This window comes from Zalophus californianus, chromosome 15 (genome assembly GCF_009762305.2).
Source record: "Zalophus californianus isolate mZalCal1 chromosome 15, mZalCal1.pri.v2, whole genome shotgun sequence".
In the NCBI taxonomy this organism is placed as follows: Eukaryota; Metazoa; Chordata; class Mammalia; order Carnivora; family Otariidae; genus Zalophus; species Zalophus californianus.
This window is the reverse complement of record NC_045609.1, coordinates 70,921,741-70,946,395: the sequence shown is the minus strand read 5'-3', so window position 1 is coordinate 70,946,395 and position 24,655 is coordinate 70,921,741. Positions and strand designations below refer to the sequence as shown.

The 24,655-nt window shown below is 50.4% G+C and overlaps 1 protein-coding gene and 1 pseudogene across 2 annotated transcripts in view; one reads left to right on the top strand and one right to left on the bottom strand.

The window, feature by feature from the left end:
- Positions 1-2,754: 2,754 nt before the first annotated feature.
- LOC113924024 lies at positions 2,755-2,884 on the top strand (annotated as a pseudogene).
- Positions 2,885-8,282: 5,398 nt separating this feature from the next.
- Positions 8,283-24,655, bottom strand: part of VTI1A (vesicle transport through interaction with t-SNAREs 1A) — a 351,162-nt gene continuing 334,789 nt past the window's right edge. For both annotated transcript variants that reach the window (XM_027588330.2, XM_027588319.2), the window contains exon 8: positions 8,283-16,120. Coding sequence is in view for 1 of the 2 variants with exons in the window: in XM_027588319.2 (XP_027444120.1) it covers positions 16,027-16,120 (94 nt within the window). In the remaining variant the exon portion in view is untranslated. The remainder of the gene's footprint in view (positions 16,121-24,655) is intronic.

The window sequence follows — 24,655 nt, the reverse complement described above, 5'->3', positions numbered from 1 at the left end:
GCCTCGAGGGCGGAGCCCATCCTCGGTGGGTTGCCTCCTGAGAACTGAGACAACTGCTTCTATTTACAGGGCACTTACCGCCGCCCAGGTTCAGAGCTAAGTGCGTGACATGGTTTTCTCGTTCAATCCCGACACCATCACCTTGACCCAGGGTAACCTTGCCAGGCCTCGCTTGCAGGGAAGGGAACTGGGGTGCGGGAAGGTGGCTGTACCGGCTTGAACTCACAGAGCTGTGGTGTGGTCATCTCTCACCTCTCCCGGGTGCCCAGTCTGGTGCTCCTAACAGGGGCTCTAAACCCCTGGAGGGGTAGCTGATGGAGCCAAGCCCTTTGGAACAACGTTTACTTTGATGTCACTGCATTTTTCTAGGAACTCTCCTTCCTTGGGAGATGATCCCGTCATGGGAATTGAACATGCAACCAGTAGGCAGCTCCTCTTCGAGGAAACAGGAACTGGAGTGGGACCTTGAAGGAGCAGAAGCAGACTCCCAGGGGCGGGGGTGGGAAGACCTCCAGGTCCTGGGATTGGCCTGCACAGGATGTGTGTGGGGTGTGGGGACGCCGGGGGCCAGGTGGGACATAGCTTGTATCCCCCATATCAATTCTTACCGATGAGCAGAGGCTGCTGGGAACACGGGGTTGAAGAAGATTCGGAGGATGACAGAGAGCCGGGATGAATTAGCAATGTCAGCCAGGAACGTGGGAGGAAGGGGGTGACCTCCTGCCACAAGCCTGTCATCCCTGGCATCAGGTATGCTTAGAGGACAGTAACACGTGTTAGCTCTTTTGACCTCCTGACAGATCCTGATTTGGGGGTGGGGGTGGGGGAACGCACTGCTATTTATTAATTTCTCTTTCGTGGACAATTTCCTGCTCACTCTGGCTCACCAGGTGCTGATATCAGCAGGTTTCCTGCTTCTGTTCCTCAGGACCATCACCTGCCAGAGCCTGGGACCTGCTAGGGAGGCGGTGGGCCCCGCAGTCCCAGGAGGGCCCGGGTGGGGGGGGGGGTGCCGCTGCAAACCTCCACAGGCCTGAGGAAGACCCTCTTGTCTCCTGCCTTTCAAGTGGGTTCCAATGGCCACTGCTGGGAGATACCCCATTTCTGCTGAGTCAGGGCTATTTCAGACTCTGTTCACCTGTTATGAGTGAGCTGCTCCGGGAGGCATTACCATATTGGACTTGGGGGCTGCCCACATAAGGCAAGAGGACAATCTGCAAGCCAGAGGTTATGACTTTTGATCTAAGTGTTGGCTTTGAAATATTTACAACTCCCCTGGAACCAACCTGGGTCGGTGCTGTTCTTCATTCTTCTGAGAAAGCGAAAAAGCCAGTCCGGGAGGAAGGAGGCTCTGGGCCGCTTGGCAGGCTGGGAGATCCGTGGGGCCTTTTGGCTAAAGTGAATGAAGCGCAGGTGAGAGCCTGAGCGCACGCAGGTGACGGGGCTCGCGCAGGGCACAGGCCTCCGCGGTCTAGATTCCACAGCGCCCCTCTCCAGCCGAAAAGCAAGAGCCCCGGCCAGCTGGTGGCAGAATGAGACTTCCCAGGTCCCTGGTCCTTTTCATGTTGCCCGTGTTGTGTCTTCCCACCTCGTGAGTGTCACCTGACCTACCAGCGTGGAAGGCTTTGGAGGTTTTGAACTTGCCCTACATCAAATATGCCCCCTCCTCTGCCCGGGAGAAAACCCTAGCCACTCTGCCACAGACTCAGAGGGCATTTGATTGTCTAGAACACATCAAACAGCCCAACTCTCCCTTGTAAAAGTTTTACAAGAAAACCACTGAAGACCAGAAGAGCTATCCTTCCCCTCTCTTCCTCCTTCACTTTTGAACCCGAACCGATATTCTGGATTCTCACACTTTGGTGTCGGTGGGCCGGCCGGCGAGAGAGAGCGCTGGGCTGGCGGGCGTGTGGCGGTAGAAATCTCGGCCCTCGGATCATTACACTTGCAGGCCACGGCTTGTGGGATCTAGTGATTTGGACATATTTTATTTAACCAGCTTAGTAAAAGGTAATATTCAGCAGCTGTGATCTATAGCAGAATTACAATTTTCAGGGTCAAGGAGGGATTTTGATATTAGGAGGTTGGGCAGAATTGCTATGAAATCTCATGAGCTGTCTTTAAAAATAAATGAGAAAATAGGTTATCCAAGAGTCATTGTAAGGGAAAAATCAATAGGCAGTGTCTATTCACTTGGGCTATCAAAATCCTTGAAATTTGAACAAAAGTTTCACGTTTAGTGTACTGTACGGTTTGAAATATCGGCGCTGGAGGCTCGGTGGGTACAAATTTATTGTGCTGTGCATCCAAACGAGGCAGGCCTGGTGAAGCAGCTCAGATGCCTCGTAAGATGGGGGAGTGTCTTGGTGACCAAATTAGGGGGGTGTAAGGAGACCCCCGAAGAAAACCATGGCAGGGGGCCCACCCGGAAACATTGAGAAGCACCCGCTATGCTAGGAGTAGGTGTGGCCTCTGGCTCAGGTGCCCCTACCCCTTGTCCAGCACGAGGGGGGATCCCATGTGGCTGTCTTCCTGCCTACACAGTCCACGGTGTCTCTGCCCCCAAGGGGGGAACAAATGATCATTTAATAGGGAACTTCCTGGTGGTGAAATTCTGATTGAGCAGGTCACCTGGGGTGATAGAAGTTGCCTGCCTTCATTCATTCATTCATTCGCAACCAATACTTCGTGTGTGTGTGTGTGTGTGTGTGTGTGTGTGTGTGTGTGTGTGTGTGAGTTTCAAGTATGTTTTCCAGCTTTGCACAGTGGCAGCATCATAACCAATGAGGTTTATCCAAGGAGTGATTATTGCTACTTGAAAACTGTTCTCAGCTGGGTCTCCCAGGATGGCATACCCTTGGCATTGAAGAGGCTCATATCAGCCCCACCAACGGAGGCTGGCCTTGCTCTCCAGGTCTCTCCAGGACTCAATTCCTACGGCCGGTAACTGCCACGTAACTCCTCACTGGCCTCTGAGCTCTGGTTTTGGTTCAGTGCTGTCTTCCAATCCCTGGGGGCATGTCTGATATTCAGTGTTAAAAAAACAATTTGAAAACTTTTTTTTAAATGAAAATTTTTTTTAATGAATGAAGGCACGAATATCTTCCTTTTACTATTATTAATATAAGGCATTCCTGAGGAATTTTAAGGCCATAATCATGAGCAATCTTTAAAGAAAACAAAACAAAAACACCCAAAACTCCCCACCCTCGATATTTGTCCACCACGATGTTACAGAGCAGCTCATCTTACCAAGATGAGGGGGATGGTGATGGCTTATCACATGCCTGGTGGTGCTGTCCATGGGTTACCTAATCGAATCTTCCTATCGGTCCTCGGGGTGGGTGGTATTTTCCCTGCTTTACAGTCAAAGAAACAGAAGCTCAGTAAAGAGATGAGTGAATTATTTCAACTCACCAATGAGAGAACCAGAGCTCATATCCAGGTTCGTGGTCACTCTGCAAAGCCATCTCTGGGGGCAATTAAAGAAGCGGGGGGGAGACTGGTATTCAAAAGCAACCTTGAACATGATCCTTTCAAGTTCCATCATTAAATCAAAAAATGACACTGTCTATATTCACAGGACAGAAATTGTAGCAAAGTACTGAAGATTTATAACTCCCCTTCATTTAGAAAGGGAATGAAAGTAAGATAAATAATTCAAATGCAAAGGGTGGGAACAGCAGACGTTGGATTTAGGCATTTTATTTAACTTATCAAATAATACAGGTTAGTTCCGGGAAACAACAATCAACATATGTTTACTTGTACTAATGATATGTAGACCCTCATTTCCAAGAAAGGTAATGATAATAAATTACTTTGTGGAATACAGCAAATAAATAGTTTTTTTTTAAACAAAAAATAACCCTATGAATATTGGGGGGGAGTGAGGTTATGGAGGCATTGTGGAGCTGGGGGAAGTTGGATCTTGAAACAAATGCCCGAATGAGATGACGGAACAGCATGTGTTAATGATAATTAACAGCGGACATTCTAACTCCTTCCCCTCATCTCCTTGGTTTTAGGAGCGATTTCTCCCTATCCCCGAGATGGGCTCTGAGCACCGCTCCTGACGCCCACTGTCTGCGTGATCCAGATAATGTAATCGCAGCATCATTAGGAACCATGAAATCGCAATTCCCTGGGGAAGGAGCGCTACCGTTCAGTTACGCACAGAAGAGCCATTAATTAGCAGATTTCAGTTTAAAGTGACTATGTACTACATGGGTTCTAATCCCACTCTGGAGCAGCTCTCAGGCCTAATGAATTAGCTGGAGGAAGTTGAGCAGGAGCCAGAAGACATCACTCAAAGGGAATTGAAGTGAAATAAGATAAACTTAAAACCACAAAATTTAAAAATGATCAAGAGATCATCCGCTATTGGAAAAAAGCTGTAGAAGAAGCCAAATGGAGGTCATCCGAATTTTCTTCTCTTGCAATGTCACTGTTGAGTATGCCGTTTAATATCTGGGGGATTCCATTTGAGGCAAGTTGACCTAAACTGACTCATTCATTCATTCACGCCATTCGTCCTACAAGTGTTCTCTTAAAGTTAACAGCATTTTATAGAAGATGACAGGCTGCTACTTTGGACACATTCATCCCTTGGACAGGTGAGTCCTCTAACATCAGGCAAGGAAGGTGGAAAGTTGCGCTTGGAACCTCCATGACTGTAGCTTTGGAAATGCTTCTGAAATGGAGATACCCTCTTCCTGGAAGGATAAGTGGAATCGGGATTTTTACCATTCTCAAGAAGATGACCCCTCAACCCAGACCTGGTTGGCACCTACCCTCCTGCGTTGGTACCTTTGAAATTCTGGCCTCACCGTTAAATAGAAGGGATGAATGTAGAGATCAATGACCAGTGTTTGCACACTGGCCTCAGCCCTTGGGCTGGCTGACATCTTCCTGTCTCACAACTTGCTTGGATTCCAAATAGAGAGGCTATTCCGTAGGTATGCCAGGGAAGAGGGGTGCCTTTTAGACTGGCGCTTCAGTTCTAGGACATATTACCTATGGACAATACCTGGCGGAGAGACTGACTTAATGGTTAAACCTACACGAGAGGGGCTGAACCCCTTTTTAAGAAAGAAGGGCCATGTTCCAAAGCCAGGGGTTGGCACCACACACTGGTTTCTAAATCCTGCTCATGGGTGCACCTTCGTAATGTGCCGTGAGCAAGGGACGGGCGAGTGCAAAGTTAATGGTCTGGTTTCCCGATAGGGAAATGGGTGCCTCAGAGGGAAAGTGACTCATCCAGGCAGGACCGGCTCCATAATTTGTGAAATCCAAAGCAAAATGAAAATATGGAGCCCTGTGTTCAGAAAGCAAGAAAGAAATGCTTTTTCATTTCTTTCCTTGTCTCTCTCTCTCTCTTGTCATGGTGTTTAAAATTTTCTAGTTAATGTCTTCCAAGTCAAGTCAAAATTTTAAATCACTAGCATGGATTTTACTGTTCATTTTCTTTTTTTTTACTGTTCATTTTCCTATTGTGCAATGCCAGTTTTAAAGGCAAATATCAGAATATTTACATTTGTGGAATCAGCAGTTACACAACCTATTTTGTGGCTTGTTTTGAGAGGGTGCCTCAACCAGAAGAGACAAGAAGAATCAGGCCAGAAGAGAAAGGCGGGCTCAGGAACATTGGCAGAAGGAAAACAGGGAGCCCCCAGGCCTGGGGATTCTCTTGGGGGGAGGTCAAACCCTCAGGGTGCTGGCCCCTGCCTTGTGACTTGGGCATGCACTTGCCCTCCGGCCTGAGGGTCAGGATTCTTTCCTTCCCAGAGGCTGGACAGATGGCTTGTGCCCCAGGCCTGGAACAGGAGGTCAAGGTAGGCATGTCCCTCTTCTGCAGGTTCCCTGGCCCAATCCTCAGCAGATGGGCAACCCCAAGGGCAGGGCAACCTTGGTGCCAGGATGCATTAGGTATACCCGGTGCCTGAATCGGGGTGGATTACAGGCTCGCCCCCCACTAAATGTGCCCTGATGCTGCCAGCATAGGGCGGGGCTTGCAGCCGCTATGCCCCACCCCAAGATGCCGTGCGCTGCACCTGTCCAATCCTTGACCCTCCCCATGCCTGAGCCCAGGTTGGGGGCAGGTTGGCAGTAGTTGCTGCGTGGAGGTTGGGGTGGGAAGGCTGAGTGGGACTGGGGTGCCAGGGGGCTGAGCATCAGACCCCAGGAGCAGGGAGTTGGTGGGAGGCAAGACTGCATGGGAGCCATGGCTCCAAGCTCCCCATTCTTGGTCCCCATTGTCGCAATTATGAAGATACAATTATCACGAATTTCAACATAGTGACCGTACAGCATTAAGCCCGCAGTGTGGGGCCCTTCTGAAGGTGGGGTCATGCCTGTGACTGCATTGGTCACAAGCCCATGCCGGCAGCCCTGCCTCCAAGACCACTCAGGAGCTCAGTGCACCAAATCTCCTGCTCTCTAGGACGTTCAACATACCAGGGGCTGCCACCTTACCCCAAGGCCCTTGACCCTCACATGATTAGGAACATTCCCTTTTCTCTGCCATGGATGACTAGAGATGGCAGAGGCCTACCTTCCTGAGACTTTCCAACCAACTTTCCCATTTGCCAGATGAGGAACCGAAGCCCTGAGCAGGCTCTGACTTGTCACCATGAGGCCACATGCCAGGCTGGTGGCATTGAAGGGCCCAGAACTCTGAATACCTCCGGCCTGGAAGATGCCAGACTTTGGGAAAAGGGAGAAGCCTCGTGGGGTCTCCCTGCCAGGCTGTTCCTGGGTGTGCATACACGGCCACCACAGCCGCCAGAACCTGGAGCGTGTCAGGGCCTCCCCCAGCTCGAAAGCAGCGTCCCCTTAGCATCAGCAGCTGAGGTGTTTCCCAGAGGCCTCTGGGCTCAGCATCAGGGGAGGGGGACTCCAATTCTCACTTAATTGTTTCTCACTAGATTCTTTTGCTAGTGATGGTGGACTTGAGCACGAAAATGCCTTTCCCTGGGGATGCTAGTAGCTCAGCTGAGGGGACACCCAGGGTGTCCTCTGTCAGTTCCTCAAGAGAGAAAAGATCTGACATTCAGGGAAAAAATGATCACAGCCAACGGGGATGGAACCAAGTTTTTCTGTGCATGTTGGGGTTTAAAAAGAATGTAATGGAGGAACGTTAGCCCCGTGGTGTGAAGGCCAGCACTAACAAAGAGGCCCCGTGGCTGGGCCGTGGCGTCCAGAATGTGGTGCTGTCTGAATTACATCTCCTTGTGCAGAGGGGAGAAGCCTGAGTAGAGGCTGAAGACCTGGAGTCCATTCCTGGCTCCGCCACCCATTTGCTGGGTGCTCTCGAGCAAAGACTCATTCCCTCTCTGTGCCCCATCTCCCCATGGGAACAAGCAGTTTGGCCAAAATGGTCCCTAAAGCCTGTGCAGCTAGATGGTTCCGTGAATCTGAGCCCATCCACTTGGTTGGCTTTTGCCATCCAAACCGTCATCAAGGTGGCCAGCCCAGAGTTCAAAGGACGCGGGTCCCACATTTCTCCCTTCCAACCCCGCTCTCCCTGGCTCTGTGGGTTTTGTCTCCCCCCACGGGAGCTCGGGGAGGCCCATTCGGAGGCCAGTGCCCTGCGGCAGGCTTTGCCGGGATGCCCAGGCTCCTCCCGTCCCCGGATCAAAGTTTCTCCACTGTCTGGGGGCTGGTGGTGGGGGAGGGTGACCCATCAGCCTCGTGCCCAAATCTGGACTCTGCTTCTATTTTCCCCTTTCTGCATGGGGGACAGAGAGAAGAAGGAGAGAGAAGCCTTTGAAAAACGTCTCCTGCTCCATCGTTCAGCAATTCACCTCGCCGCCGAGCCCAGTGACACTCCCGTGGTGCACCTCTTAGCCACTCGGCAACTTTTTTCCCTTTTATGATATTTTGGGTTTCTGATTGCCTGCCAAGTTGAACCTTTATCATTTAATAAGCAGAAAAAAAGGAAGAAAGAAAAAAGAAAAAAAAGGAAAAAAAAAATCCTCTAAGTCAGTCCCAATCTAAAGGGTGCCCATTCCTGTCCCCTGCCTCTCTGGAGCTGGCCCTGGATGCGGAGCCAGTGCTCATGGGGACTCAGCCACTTGCAGGCAAAATGTCGAGTCTACTCTACTCCATCGGGGCCATTTTGCACATGTCGTCGTGGGAACCGCAAGGAGGAAGGCACACACAGCACTGGAGGCGTGGCAAGGGTGCGTGGAGGTGGGGCTTTGACCTTGGGGGCCGCGGTGGGGTGGCAGGGCCGTGGGCAGTGCCGCAGGATTTCCAGCCCCCTGAGAGTGACCGGGGACGAAAACAGCTGTCCCACCTGCAGCCCCAGGGCTGTGGGGCTGTCGTGCTTGCTTTCGCACCTCGCTTCTTCACCACGTGTCTTTGGGGCCTGGAGATGGTGGAGAGCCAATAAGTGTTTTTTGACTAGATGAATAAAATCCGATTATTCCTCTCATGCTTCAGACAGGGAAAGGCGTGGTTGTTTAGAAGTCCTCTCCGGGACGACGATGAGCCCATGAAGCCCCTAGCTCTCCTCACTCTGGAGTTTCTTGGTGGGGGGATGGGGGGCGGGGTGCCTGGAGGAGGAGGAGACAGGAATCAAGCAGAGACAGTCTCTGAGTGCCACGAGGTCCCTGCTGTGCTGAAAGCCCTGGATGGGGCAGTGTGAGGAGGGGCTGCCCCGGGGCATAAGTCATCAGGTTTGGTCTCTTCCCCAAATGCCTTGGCCTCCCCACCTCAGCATGGTCGGGAGGGGAGCGGGCTGGAGCAGGAGCTCCCCAAGCAGAGCCAATGGCTGGAACGCACTGTCTACTCTCCTAGCTAGTCCCCCTCACCCCCCACCTTCCTGCCTTCTCTCCTCCTCCTCCTCCTCCTCAGCAAGGCCACTGCTGTGGGACGTACCAGGGGAACCTCACCCAGTTATCTTGCCTTGGCCGAGCCCATGTGTTCTCTGACCTGAGTGGTCCTGGGCCCAGGGGCCAGGGTGTGTGTGGGCTTCCCCGGCAAGGCTGTGCCCCCCGGTAACCCATTCCTTACCCAAAAGGGCAGCTGATTCCAGGAGAAACCACCAGGGAGCTGGTCCCAGGCAACCAAGGTCTCCTTCCCTTCTGGCCCCTTCTCCCAAAGACCACTGACTGCTCCTTGCCATGGTGGGTCTTGCCTCCCCTAAATCTGCCCTCAGGAAAGGGGTAGACAGTTCACCCGGAGGGATCAGTTGTCGATGGGACTGAAGCTGACCAGGGGAAGAAGAATCTGCATTTTGCCAGGGCTCAAGGTCACCCACCAAAGGACTGGACCTTTAGAGGTGGGATTTCAGCTGGTGGGATTCGCCAGCTTACCGGTGTTCCTGTGCAGAGACCTGGCTCGTCTTACAATTGCACGTGCCTCAGAGGACCAAGGCCTGGGTCACCTCCTGTGTCCAAAAGACATGGGACCATGGAAGGGGATAGTGTGTTTGGAGCCTCAGGGTGTGGGGCTGGCGGGCTTCAGGCCCTGTGCATTTAGCATCCTATGGCTGAGGCTTCTCTACTGAATTTAACAACAACCCCATTCCCCAAAAACATGACGGATTTGGCCACATTCTCGGCTCCTCTCTCTCTGACGGTGTTAAGATGGAAAATTAACAGGCACACGCAGTACAGCATTGCCGAGGTGCTTAGCCCAGTGCCGGGCACGCGGGGGCCTCCATGAGTGTCAGCGGAGGGTGCCTCTGTGGCCTGGGTCTTTGGCAGAACCTTCTGGAGAGAAGCCGGAGCCTGAGGATGTATTTCATTCTGTGGGGCCTCATCATGCAAAAGACATTTCTATCCAACTCAGGTACTTTTCTTGGCAAAAGAAGTTAAAAACAAAAAAGTTGAGGCAACAAAGCAGCACTGAGCTGGAGAAGGGCCTTGCCCGCCCCCCCCCCCCAGTACTGTCCCCTCCTGAGCACACCTGGGGAAGCTGAGGGGTGGGGGAAGGAGGGGGCTGCGCTGAACGGTGCTGTCCTGCCCCCAGGAAAAGTCCAGGCAGCTCTCAGTGGAGCCGTGTGCGCGGTGGATCAATACGGGCTTCGGGGCCGCTGAGCTATTATTCACGCCAAAGGGCCTTGTTTGGATGAAGGGAAGGAGGGGGTGCACGAGTTCACAGAATCACAGTCTAGAGCTCTGCTGCTTGGCATTTCCCCCTCTCTCTGTGATGCCTTCGTTATTTATGTAGCACGAGTAATGAGGTGATTCAGGATGAGGAAGTGCTTCTCCCACAGCATGCTGGGAGCTCCTTGAGGCATGACAACAGAGGCTGTGTGGGATTTGGGCCGGGGGTCCCGGGAGACAGGCACCCTGTCTCTCCCCACCTTTGACGCCTCCTGAAGGAGGCCAATAATGGGCCCAGGGTGGCACCAAGTGGGGCCTAACGCCAGTGCCCTGCTCTCTTACCTATCTCCTGGGATGAACCCCACTTGTCACTTCCTGTCGCCTTGTTCTGGGAATCCAGCCCTAACCTATACACCACCTATTCCCCGCCTCCTCACACATTCCCAACCCACTTGTCCTGTCACTTGGGGGTTGCACCACCATCTTGTTTTTGCCCAACTTGCCTCTGGTAAGCGGGCTTTGGAACATTCACCTCATTACTGACCTAGAATCCTAATGGACACGGGCAGTCTCTCTTAGCATTCCCTGGGTCTTCGCTCCTCTACAACAGAAGAGGACCCTACATCCGGCCTTGGCTCCGATCACATACACTATTCTCCTGCCTGCACCTGGCAGCTCTTGGCTACCCTGCAAGGTCTCCTTTCTTGGGGAGCATCCTGTGGCTTTAAGAACTTCTCTGAGCTGGCCACACAGTCCTCTGCCCCATTTTTAAAGGGCTAACATCGTGTCTAAGGGCCACCTTAGACTTGTGACCACAAGTCACAAGATGTGGATGGCCCCTGGCAGACACTACTGGTTTGAGCCCAATGAGCTGCAGGCAAAGCCATCTAAACAAGAGTGTTTCCTGGATTTGGCTTAAGGTTAGTGAATTATAGCATAGGATGAGGTCAAGTTTGAGGGTGGGTGGCTCATCTCAGGCAACCAGTGTCTCTGGGAGTCAGACTGGGGATGGTTTACCACAAAGCCTTCCTTCCTTTTGGAAAAATGACTCTGAGCCTATCTTTCGCTGAGGTGTGGAGTCCGTTCTAAAGGCGGTAAGTTGTCACGTGGCTAATTTGGAACAGACTGAGATGGAGACCTGAGACCCCTTAGACCCCGGTGCGTGGACCATTTCTATGCCCTTGGTGATCTCTGAAGCTTAGGGCAGGCCTCGCTTGGCTCCCACCTGCTGGACCCGCCCCTCCTATGCCACAGCTCCTGCTGGGACCATCTGTCCTTGGGGGCAGGGGGTGATGCTGAGAGATGGTGGCTGAGCAAGGGACATGCGCCATCTCTCCCCTTCACATCCATCGGGTGGCTGCCCGAGGGGTCTGTCTTTCTGGGGACGGGTGGGTGGGAGTAAAGCAGGTTGGCGAGGGGTACTCCTCGTTCCCTGTTATTGACCGGAACACCCCAGCCCTGCAGTACCAGTGGACCAGGCCTCTGAGAGTAGCTTCCATGGGCTCTGTGAAACTCATCGGATCAAACAAGGAGACCAGATGCAGCCAGCCGTTCGGGCATGGAGAATGCCACTGACCTCAGACCCCGAATGACGATGACGACGACGATGATGATGGAGCTTTTCCCCTTAAAGCTCAGAGCCCATGGAAAAGCTGATGATTTCACCAACGGCAAGTCACAGAAAGGAAAAAAGATAGAAGGTCAATCCCAGCAAAGCATCGCTCCTATTGTCTCTTAGGGAAGCACTGTTTGCAATGAGCTCACTGACTACACAGAGACGCCCCATCGCACACTCTGCACACCAGCCGACTGGATGCACAAGTGTTCCTTTAAGAAATCCCTACTCACTCTCCAGACCACAGTCCTCCAACCACACACTCAGCTACTGGAGGAGACAAGTGGACCAGAGACAGGGGACTCACAGAGGTTCCTTTGAAACCAGCCCCAGCCACAACCAACCAACCGTCCTTGGCTCTGGATTTGCAATTCTCCCAGGAAAGCCACCTCCACTCCCAAGCACCGAGTGCCCCACTAGGCTAGCAGTTCAAACCAAAGAGACAAGGAAATCACTGCTTGTAGTTAATTCTCAACTACGTAGACAAACGGCTATAAATATTTATGATGGGAAATTTCATTATTTAAAAATTCGGCTCTAAATTTCCAGCTAACTCCATGAAGAATGCCTGCTGAACAGGTTGCAAATTAAGAACAATTATTTTTCTCTTCTGCATTTGAATAGAACTTCCAGCTAAAGTCATTTAAAGGGGTTAACATCAACCTTAATTAAATATTAAAGTGTGCCTGTACCTGGTGCCAGTGTTGCCCCGTCGAATAAGATATAACCTATTTTTGACAAGTTTTCATCTTTCTCTGTGGAAGACGCTACATGAAATCAAATCAGTGGCAAAGAGGAGAGTAATGAATAATCTATTTCATATTCCAACAGTACCCAGAGCTCGGGAGTGGAAAAATATTCAGTCAGATGATGGCAAGAGGCTGCTCGGGTACCACCTGACACAGCTAATGTTTAAATAATAATAATAATAAAAAGCAATAAACAAGTCATTAGCCCTTAACAGTTGTTTAATGCAATTTGTTAATGAACGTAATGGCGGGGACTAATAAGGAAAGAAAATAAAACCGTCTAAACAGGCGCCAAGTTGCTGGCGATGCGCAATTATTTCCTTGTCAAGTTTTTATGATTTAATGAGCCCCTCTGGGACTGACGGCTGTCAGTCAGTCGTGACTTTTTGACACCATTACAACTTCAAATACAGCAGCAGGCAGGCTGTTTTCCTCGGATTTGAAATACTGAAATGATCTGACAGTTTTAAAGAAAAGATGTGCAAAAAAAAAAAAAAAAAAAAAGAGGAGAGAGGGAGAGAAAGACAGTTGCTTTCCTTTCTTTCTTTCCACCCCCTTCCCTTCTTCTACGGGGTGGATAATCTCTGGATGCTGTTTGGTAATGAAAATCCAATCACTGAGGTCATTATCTGATGAGGTTTTTGGAACAGGCAGGCTTTTTTCCCCCTCTTTATTTCCTTACTTAATGATAACCCTCAATGGGCTTGCCCCGCATGGGACGGCCAGAGCCGCACAATTTTGTTCACCATTAATTTCAGCCTTTGAAGCTCAGGGCTCAGAAGCAGTAGCAAAGCAAACCCCCCACCAAGCTGGTTCCAAAATAAGACAATCCAGCCTGCCTTAAACAGAATAGCAAATGGCCTCCCAGCCCAGGCCTGGCAGCTGACGTCAAGCCCAGTGCATCTGCAGGCATTCGCCTTCAACACGGAACATTTAAAACTCTTTACAACTTAAGAGACTTTAATTAAATTGCTTTTGATTCCGGAGCAGGGTAGCATCCGCTGTATTTATTCGGTTGGGGAAACTGTTTAGTCTGCATGAATTTTAGATGGCAAGGGCTTCCTCCTCCTCGTCTTTCTCCGTGTCCTCGCCTTCACCCCCCCCGCCCCCCACCATCCCACCTTCCTTCTGAACATCGTTTTTAGCACAGGTGCCCAACCGTAGAAATACAGTCCTCCATCGAAGTCTACGGGTTAAGTTCCTAGAACCTTTCACAGATCTAGGACCTGCTTCGCCTCGGTGGGCTTTCCCCCTTCCCTGGTGGAACAGCGAAGTGGGGAGAAAACCGCGTCTCCCCTGGGGCTCCTGTGCATTTCTCCTCCAGCACCCGGGAGGGCCATGCAGGGCTTCGGGGGACCTCAGAGCAGCTTCTTGCAAAGCACCCACTGTCCGGGTCCCTTCTCAAGGTGGGTTGGATGGGGCTATCAGGCCAAGGGTTACCTGTTCCGATCCTCTCACTCTCGAGGCTGAATTGGGGCAAAATCTCAGGCAAGAGCCGACAAAGAGATAGAACTAGCAAGAAAAAAGCCATTAAGGGGTGAGCAGTGCATTCCCTCCCCATTTCATCTACTTCAACACGATCACAGGGTTTTACTGAAATATTTAGGAGTCAGCGCGCTGGTGTAGATGATCAGATCGACCTGGCTTGCTGGGTGGCCTGGGGAAGAGGCATGAGGTGTAGGTAGAGAGCTGCTTATACACTTTGGCTAAGATCAACAGTTCCAAAAGCAGCTACCCGAGAGGCTGGTGTAATACTTCCCCGCCATTCGTGTTTCAGAACAAGAAAGAGGTTGGTTGTTTGTTTCCTCCTTTTTAATGGTTTCTCCAATGTGTTCAGCATGTACAGAATTCCGTTATCGGAATAAAAGAATCTTGCTGAGATAGATCCCTTCAGCTGATAGGAAAATTAGCACTGCCTTCCCACCCCTTCACTGTCCTACTTTGCTCGGCCAAAATCCCATACCATCCCTGCGAGGTAAAGGCTACAGCTTTATGTACACAATACTAAATGATTTATCTGGACACATGCAGGCCCTGGCCTGTTTCGCTTAAGTGCGATTTCTCTGGTGGATTTTGCCATTCTGCATTTCCTCTCTAAACCATAACGGTTCTTTTCTGAGTTGGGGGGAAGAAAAACATAAAAATAAAGTGCTGCAGCCAGGTGATCTCGATCTACAGGCACAGGTGGTTAGCATTTTTTATGAAGAGAACAGGTTTGCTTTTCAAGGATTCAAAGCTCCCGATTACATTCAAAAGATAGTACGGACCTTGGAAGTGCCTATGAAGTCTTAAGAAAAACACATTTTGCTTTATGACTAGGGGGAAAATGACCTCAGCTTGGGGCAACTTTAAGCCTGATCATAAATGAACTCATTTTGAACGCAATTCCCGGTTACCTCGGACAGAAAGAAACCAAAGGAAATCACAAAGCACGTCAGAGGTTTGAATACACAGTGAACTCAGGAAGGCTGTGCTAACATTTTTTTTTGTAGAAAATCCAAGCCGTCCTTTGTAATACGCTGCAACCCCTTATTCTTTGAAAGGAGGTTAGTGAACATTTTCCATGAAGTTTATTTCTAGTGGATCATCGTATAGGACTCTACCATATTTATAATCACATTTGAAATTTCACACTGATGGACTCATGTTCTTGCTCTTCCTGAAATATTCATGTTCTCTTACATACTGGAATGGATGTGGAGAGAGCCTTGTCAGACCTTTTGCTTGTATGAGGGCTGCTTTTGGCAGTGCAGATATAAAAACCGAAAGGATACCGAGATGCTTACACAGGTCGGGGGAGAGGAGGTCACAATTAAATACCGTGCCAGGGCTCACTTTGCCAGCAAATTCTGGAGACTATGGGATTTGGGGAAGGTAAGGAAATATTTCATGTAGCCAGTAATCAAAGTTGTGAAAGTGGATCTTGGGCAGGCTCAGCAAAAATATTCTTGGCTGTAAAAAAAAAAAATATATATATATATGCATATATATATATATATATGCATAGAAAAACAGAGAAAGTGCTAAGTCAATTTCCTGCACAACTGACATTAAATATCCACCTTTTCAGTGAAAGCACTCAGGTAGGCAGACTATCTTCAGTATGCCTGGGTAGAACAGAGCTGGTTTGCTGGAGCCAGTCACTGGCTCTGGCCCCTGTTTTTCTCTGCATTTTTATCCTTGGACATCACAGAAGGGCAATTTGGTGACAAGAGACGTGTGACAAACAGCACAGCCCATCAGATGCCCCACGGCTGACTCATCATACCCTATCCCAAACCGTGACCCCTGACATGTCCACAGGGCAAGGAAGAATGTCACCAAGGCTATTTTGGTTAGGAGATGAAATCACCAAAAGGCAAATAAACATTCACCTTCCCCTACAAAAAACAAATCTGGGTGAAGACAGGCCTAGAAAAGGAAACCGACCCACATGCAAACAGGAATAGAAAATATTTTTACACCCTTTGCACTTGAGCTGAACAGGGGTGAAAGGAGGGAGGGTCATTCAGGGCCTGTCAGCGCAAAAGAATGATTCATGTGACCATTTTGTCTTAATTACTCAGAACGCGCCGTTGTTGCTGTTTATCAGGGAAGAGCAGATCCATCAGTGTCTTCTGACAGAAAAAGTGATCGCCATCAGGATGGTGACGACCAGGATGATGGCCAAGATGACGACCAGGATGCGGTTCTGGATGATTCTAGGAAAGAGCAGAGGAAAAAAAAAATCACATAGATACACGAAGGGTTTTCTGACAAAGACCATCCAAGACCAAGCTGGCTAATCAAATGATGGCTTCACAGGTGGGGGTAGGGAGCCCAGTGTGGGGCTTGTGTTTGCATGCACGTGGGTGTGTGTATGTGAGTGTGCACGTGCACAGGAGCTTTTGGTTCTAAAACGATCCACGAGGAAATGAGCAACTCCACCGTGACTGTCACACGGCACCCGGAGAAATGCTTGCTGCAAAGCGAAAGCAAATCCAATGGCTTTCTGGGCTTGGGGTACCATGTAGTAATCTGTAAGTGATCAAGGGCCCCATGCGAGCTTCTCTTTTTAATTTAAAATTCGAGACAAGCCTCGTTTTTTTTTTGCAGCGTTTCCTGGTAAAGTAAAAGACTCCAAGGAAACATATGTCAGTAAGGTACTTACCTGTACAAAAATACTGGGGAAAAAGTAAAAGAGATTTAGGAAGAAAAGGAGAGGATTAAGAAGCAAGTGTCAACCTTGCCGCTCAGGCTGTGAAACCGTCATCTGTCACTGGGGCTCCCTGCTCTGTTACACCAGGAGCAAACGTTGTATTTGCTCCGTAACCGCCCCCCCCCCCACAAAGATGGAAATGAGAAATGACACAAAGTCCCTGAGTGCCTCACGTGCTTGGGTTGGTGGGACCCCACCTCTGGGGGTTCCAGCCCCCTCAGCTCGGGCTCTGCCAAATGCTGCTGGGAAACTGGGAAGTCAGGAGGAGAACCAGACTGGAGACACGTGCTCCGAGATGCCCGCAGAGGGTCTCCCATGAAGTTGCCTCCTCAGGTGTTGGCTCGCTCTGAGCCAAGACGTCGAACCCCGGAATGCCTTGCTGAGACTGTCAAAGGGAACCCAGGTCAAGAGGCCTCGCCCACGCTCCTCCGCAGGACCAGCCGCACAGCGAGGATCGAGGGGCTGGGGGCCCGGCCGGGTGTCCAGGTGCCTAACGCCACACCGCAAACCCCATCCGCCCATCCTGCAAATACCAAGCAGGAAAAGGTCCGCTGTCTTAGTCTAACAGAGACCTTGCCCTCCTATTTCGTATCTCTGCGAAGAAATCTCTGCAGGGTGTTGGCAGCCTTTTCTAGGTTCTGGATGAGCTTCTTTCTCGGAAGGAAGATGACGTCCTTGGGGCTTCAGCTGGAGTCCTCCTCGCCCACCCCCTTCCTTTCCCAACCTCGATGGATGGATGGAGACGGTCGCATCAGACAAGCGCACTCCCCTGTGGCCCCTTGGAAGGACTAGCTCCCTCTCCTCCTGACAGGTTACAAAATGATCACATTTGCTGATACGTCTTCCGCAAAACTGCTCTAGTGCCTGTGTCCACTTTCCTCGAAGGAGATGAATGATCTGCTCGGTCCTCATTTATCACGTAAGGCTCAACTAAGATCTGTCTCCTTTATTTCCTCCCTTCCCCACTAGAAAGGCTGCGCCCTGACATTAATTCTTCTGCAATGACAGCTAATTCAGACTTAACAGGCCATATTTACTCAGGAGGCAGGGAGATTCTCAGTCCCCAAAATAAATAAATAAAAACAGGACTTCATGGCTTGTTAAAGTGAGGCTAATTATGAACACTGATCAGTGCTACTTGGTGGCTGGATTTAAAACCCAAATTGATTTTCCCCCTTTTCTCTGGAAGGGGCATAAGTCTTCAGAACAGACTCGACACATCCCGTTTGCCCAAGTCACTGTCACAATCTCTATTTACCACAGCCGTCCGCGTCAGACTTGCAAAGGAAATCAGCAAAATTGAAACTCAGCAGTGAAACAGATTAAAAGCATGAAAACTCTTTAAAATTCTGCCTTAAGTAATATACGGTAGTGTGTCTCTTGGTTGACAACCATTTTATTTGTGGGTTGAGGGCCCCAAGGCATCCATGATGCTAATTTATAAAGGATTAACTGCGGGTGTTACTTGTTTAATCTGAAGCATGGTTAGAAAAATGAATACACAGGAATCCCTAAGTCCTCAGCTCTTCTCTGGCCTTCCTAATTGGGCTTCTCGCATCGCAAGGCAAAGAGGGGTTGTGCTTCACCCACGATCATTCTTAACAGCTCCTATCCGTCATTCACTCAGCACATCACCGATCCCAGGACAGCCTGACCTCTCCGCTAGCTCACAGACATTCAGGAAGACCAAAGAGTCCATTCCCTCCTTGGTGCGTCCAGAGCCTAGAGTGTTCTTCCCCTTTGCAGCCCCAGCACGTAGAACACAAGGCACAGTTGCTGACACACACTATTCGAGAGAGACCCACCCACAGGAGGATAATGAAAGAATGCGGCTCCTGTCATTCTAATCGTTCCATTCCAGGGTGAATGGAGAAGACTTCTGTGTAAACCCAATTTGCAGGAAAATCTCAGGGAGCCTGTGTAGGTAAGGCTGAAGTTAAAAGTTGAAGTGAACCCCCCAAAGATGAAACTTCACGCCATATGCCTTCTCAAAGCACTACTGGGTCTTCTCTCTGAAGGCAAGAGGAGGAACGGTCCTCATGGAAACGGGGCACGCGGTGGAGTAGGTCGGCAGGAGAGGGCACTTGCTTTCGAAGCAAGGATGGGCAGATATTTAGGACAGAGGGTACGGAGTGGGGGGAAAGAGAATTGGAGCAGACAGAGTTGGATGACTCAGCCCAGCACCCCAGCTTTGCACCTCAAAGATGTTGGGTTGATATGGTGCCTCTAAGGACCAGAAAAGGGAGCTGCTGTGGCCCTTGAATGGATAGGAGCAGGGGACAAAAAGCCTGGCACTGGCGGGCCCCATCGGCAAGGGAGCCTGGAGGATAGTCCCAGCCAGGGGCTGCCAGCAGGTATCACGGTAGGGAGAGCAGAAAGGAATGCAGAGTCCACCGGGCATCAGAAAAACAAGCCAGGAGAGGGGTTCCCAGCGAGTGAGCCAGAGAAGGAACTTTGGGAAACCCAAAGTAACTTCTTTCTAACTTTGGGCAGAGGGGGCTTTAGTTCAACTAGGTCTGCAGCAAGCTGTCTTAATCTCCCTTTTGAAAATGCAAAGTGTGTTTACTCAGTAAATAATTTAAGAAAGAATATACACTTGAAAGAAGACATCCATTGAAACAGCCAGGCTAAATTGCCTCCGGGCAAAAGCTTGTGCATTTGCATGCTGCATTCTATTAAGTGAGCACACTGTGGCTTTAAAAGAATGCAGAGCCAAATTAAAAGGAATGTGGGCCCGAAACATCAAGGATTCTCCAAGTTTACATTATGAATCACAGTGCTGTTGATACAAGATGAATTAACCATTTACTTTGAGGCTGAACTCATAAAGTACTATTGAAAATACTGATCCCCGCGTGGAACCCTGGGAGCGGCTAATCTTTCCATTGCCAGTCTCCTCCCCCTCTGGAAACAAGCTCCTGCGTGTGGCGGCGGAATCGGAGGAGACTGGTTCCAGTGGAGCAGGCAGGCAGGGCACCTGCTGGAGAAGCCCAGGAATTCGCGGGAGGCGTCCCCAGCATCCGCCAGCACCGGGTTCTCCTTGACTTCTAGGCACAGATAGCTCTCACCTGTCCCTTGATGTGAGGCGTGGCCACGTGACTTGCGTTAGTGAAATGTGAGCAGGGGCCCTGGCTGCCACTTCCGTTCCAGGTGGAGGAATTTGACTTCCAGTGTTGGCCTCCCCGGCTGGCTCTTCTCTTGCTGGTCCCATTCAGGAGGCTGTTATGTCCCAGGAGTGCAGTCACGAGACAGGGGAGACTGCTTCTGCCTGGATCCCTGCATCATCACATGGAGGGAGCATCGGTGCCCTGGAGACTCCCCTGGACTCACAGCCGACTTGTAGTAAGGCAATGAAATATGGCTTCATGAGATGAGATGAAGGCATGTGACTTCAGCCAGTCCAGCAGAGTGACTCTCAGAAGCTTTGCTTCAAATGCTGGGTCATCCGGATTGTCTGGTGTGTGGGTGTTAGTCCTGGATCTGCTGCAGCCATTTTGTTTCCATAAGGGAAGCCAGCCTAAGGAAGAAGCTGACCCGTGGAGGACAGCACAGTCAAAAGACTGGCAGAGAAATGGAACCCTGGTCCTGAAAACATGGTGAAACTCTACATCAAACCACCCTTCCTCTGGACTCAAGAGTTATATGAGAAGATAAATTAACTTAATTTTTCGAGTCAGTTTGAGTCAGGTCTTCTGTTAGTTGAGACCTAAAAGCATTTTTATGTTGATTTGCCCTAATTCCAAAACCAAGTCCTCGATCTACAGCATATTCTCTGCATGACTTCCACAAAGAATTTCCTGCCTGTGCCCTTCTCCCATTCGTACTTCCCTGTGCATCCCTTACCGCACAGTTCTTTAATGATTTTCTGTTTCTGTGCAGGATTCTCCAGTAAAAAGTAGACCTTCTAGGGTCTGACTCTCCTTTGTCTTTTGTATTCCTAGTGTCTCAAACAGAGCTTGGCATGGATGTTCTCAAAAAAATGCTTGCTGAATGCACGAACAAGAGACTCTAGCTCCATATGCTCCCCTGAAGGTTCATGTAGTATGTTTCCTGCTTTCTAAGGGCTGCTTGTAGACAAGCACGGCTCTAGGAGTTAGCTATCAGCCACCCTCCCATTAAGGATGCCAGCAGTGTCCAGAAGCTTTTACAAGCCTGCATTCATTAGCTGGAGAGTGCGCGACACTCCATAGGTTCAGCGCCCCGTCCTACACACGCTTTCCTGCCTGGCGAAGCAGGCCTGAATAATGATGCCCCACCTCTGGGGTCTGACAGAACAGTAACAACTGGCAGAACAATTAGCAATCATGAGAGCATGGGGTAAACTGTGCAAGGGAGTGTATACCCATGTTTCTCTGGGAAGTTCCCCAAAACAAGGGCCAAGGGAAAGGCTCTCCAAGTTCTCTGTCAACTTCAATGTTAGTATTCACCAGAAAGAAATGAAAACAGGAATAGGGGAAATGGTTCATTGTCATCAGCCTCTAACACTAACTTTAGTTGGAAGCATTATTTCCAAGCCTGATACATGGTTGCCTCTGAGCGAGAGTTGTATGGCTGTTATGCCCCCTGATAATGCCCATCTGGGGTCTTCTGTGTCCCGCACCTTTGGGAAGAATCCTCAGCCTCACCCCAGGAGTCAGGTAGGGCTGACCCCCTTCCCTGATTCCACAGGAAGACATAGCACCCAGGCAGGCTCAGCTAATGACAGCTTCCTATCCCTTGCACAAGTGTTTGTTAAGGAAGTGGCATGCCACCCAAGCAAGAGAGAGACCTCCAGGGACTTTTTTTCCTGGAAAATCAAGAAAGAGGTCCTCTCTTTACTGGGATTGACTGTAGGGACAATGGAAGCCTAGAACACCTACAGGGCATTCTTCTCACCATGCAGGACGGGAACCTGCCCGAAGGACACCAACACAGAGGAACACAGAGTCCAGAGATGAAGAAGAAAAGAGATGGATTCCTAAAAGCATTCTTTGGACCCTTGGATCCTGCTATGTGCCTGAAACCTGAAGAGTCACATTTAAACTTCCCAGTTAGAGGAGCCAAACATTCCCTTTGGATTTGAGCAAGTTTGGTTGAGGCTTCTTTCACTGTCAACCATACTGACTGTACTGAGGTGAACGGTGTCCCTTCCAACCCCACCCCATTCAGGTCCACCTGGAACCTCGGGATGGGACCTTGTTTGGAAGCAGGGTCTCTGCAGATGTAATCTGTCAAGGATCTGGAGATAAAATCATCTTGAGGTACGGTGGGGCCTAGATCCAATGACTGGTGTCCTTATAAGAAGACAAGACACAGAAAGACATGGGGGGAAAAGACCATGTGAGACTGGTAGCAGAGACTAGAGATGTAGCTAGAGCCAAGGACTGCCTGGGGCCACAGAATCTGGGAAAGGTAAGGAAGGTTGCATCTCTAGAGCCCTTGGAAGGAACATGGCCCTGCTGACTCCTTGATCTCAGACTTCAAGCCCCCAGAACCGGGAAAGAATACATTTGTTGTTTTAGCCACTCAGTTGGTGGTACTTTGTTATGGCAATGCCAGGACCCAAATACATGGAATTCTTGGATCCAGGACGGGCTATGGACCTGGTCATCTTGTGTTGGCCTTTATGATGACTGTTCTCGATCCACTGTCCCCTGGCTGCCGGACGTATTTACTTAGGAACTGTACAAAGTCTTCCTCTGAGGACAGGGCTGTCCCAGCCTTGTTCCCTGGAAGCTCTGAACATAGCCATGGGGCTCATAATCTTCTGGAGCTGTTGGTTCTTTCATTTCAGAATGAGAATTTCCACTCAGGCACCGAGCAGGCACTGCCCAAAGCCACACGAGAGGCAGACCCGAGGGGACACGTCTCAGAGGACTCCTACCTCTGGGAAAAGACATTTAAAATAGGAGGACAAGCCAGATGTCACCTCTGGGTCAACTTACTAAGCCATCATCCACCATTCGTCGTCCACATTTACTGACCAAAGTTTAGGAGAAGTGGGTTGTCTGTGAGCCCTGAGGGCACAAGGCACAAGGAAGGATATGTTTTGATGGAGAGGTTTGGTGGAGAAATGAGCACACTCCGGCAAGGAACCCAGGAGATTGGAATGGGGGTCTGAGCCCTAGCACACCTAGGTTAGGTCCTGAGTGAGGGTCAGATAGCTTGACCCCACTTCCAAATTTCTACTTAGTCCAACAGCAATCAGCAAATGCTCTCTGTAAAGGACCAGAGAGTAGATGTGTTAGTTTTCTAGAGCTGCCATCACAAAGGCCCACAGACTGGGGGCTTACATAACAGAAACGGACTGTCTCACAGTTCTGGAGGCTCGAAGTTGGAGATCAAGGTGTTGGCAGGTTGGTTTGTCCTCAGGCTGTGAGGGAACACGGGTTCCACCCCTCTCCCTGGCTTCCCTGGACAATATTTGAGGTTCCTTGGCTTGTAGACGCATCACCCTGATCTCTGCCTCCATCTTCACATGGCCCTCTCCCTGGGTATGGGTCTGTGCCCAAATGTCCTCTTTCCATAAGGACACTAGTCATCCTGCATTCGGGGATCACCCTACTCTGGTACGCCTCATCTTAATTAGTAACATCAGCAAGGACCCCATTTCCAAACAAGGTCACATTCTGCGCTATTGGAGGGGTTAGGACTTCATCATATGAATGTGGGGGGTGGCCAGGGGGTCAGGGGAGAACACGGTTCAAGTCACGACAGTACTGGTTTCGGCTTTGTGGGCTGTATGGTCTCTGTTGCAACTCCTGGCTTTGCCCTTCATAGCGACAGGGCAGCCGGAGACCTCGCGGGCGGGCAAGCATAGCTGTGTTCAAAGAAAACTTCCCAGTCAGAAACTAGAAATTTGAATTTCATTTAGTTTCCGTATGTTAACAGAATTATTTTGATTTTTTTCCCATCATGTAAAAATGTAAGGTGATCTTGATCCCGCGGGTCAGACAAAAAACAGGCAGCGGGCTAGATTTGGCCTTCCATCCCCGGTTTGCTCACTCCTGGTCTGAAAGCTGAAAGCTAGGTGAGGCCAGCCCTGGTCTGCTGGAGAACAGAGTGGTCCCTGCGCCGTGCACAGACGGGTTCTGCTGAGGAAAAAAGGAAACACAGAGTCCCTGCCCGGTGGGAGCTGAGGGTGTCAACAGTGAGCAATCAATTACAGAAGCCTGACAGGAAAGGCCGTTACCAGAGCAATGCCGGCGCGCGACAATTTGCTGTGTGCCCACTGCCCTGGACTAGCCGGGGAAGGCCGCCAGCAAGGACCTGTCAGCGTGCACGCATAAGGCCGAAGGGTTCTGATCAGCGATCTGCAGCTACCGTGCACTCTCTGTTCCAAAGCTGTACAGCAAGTTTCAGGCTGGGCGCCACGGCCACTACCATTCTTAAACATGGATTTGACCGTGGCAAGGGGCCTGGAGAGTGGCTTGGCTGGCCATGGGGCTTTCAGATAGAATCAAAGGGTTTCTGAAGGACTTGAAAGGAATGAAGTCATGATGCTCCAGAAAGGCATCATCTACTTAGTCCCTGGTGGGTCTGCCGCCCGCTAGAGCGGACAGCGGGCTCCACCGCCTGGGAGGGCCAGGGACCTGCCCAAGGCCGGCCATCTGGGGGGCCAGCCGGGCCTTCAGACCCCCAGGCTCATTCTTGTTTCGTGGTAATGTTCAGGCTCATCCGAGTGGCCAGTGTCACCGTGGTGACGGTGCGAGATGGCCACTCACAGACAGGTTGCTGCGAAGGGGATCCGTTGGACAAAATCAGAGAACACACCACAGCGCACAGGCCACGGAGAACAGTGGTTCCCGCGCTCTGGGCTGAGGCTGCCTCGAGAAGAGCAGCTTGGAAGTTTCTTTGTTCCTGAACACAAGATGACTCAATTTAAAGGACTCGCTGTTTCTCCAACATCGTGTCCCTTCGACTGCTTCAGCGCCCAAATGTCCTTCGTTTTATGGCGTGATGGTGATGGTAGGTGGCAGGTTTTTTCCCCGGTGACCTTATTTGGACATTGGCGATATACCCTCTCTCCTTGGAAATTATTCTCTCTGACTTGGCAAAA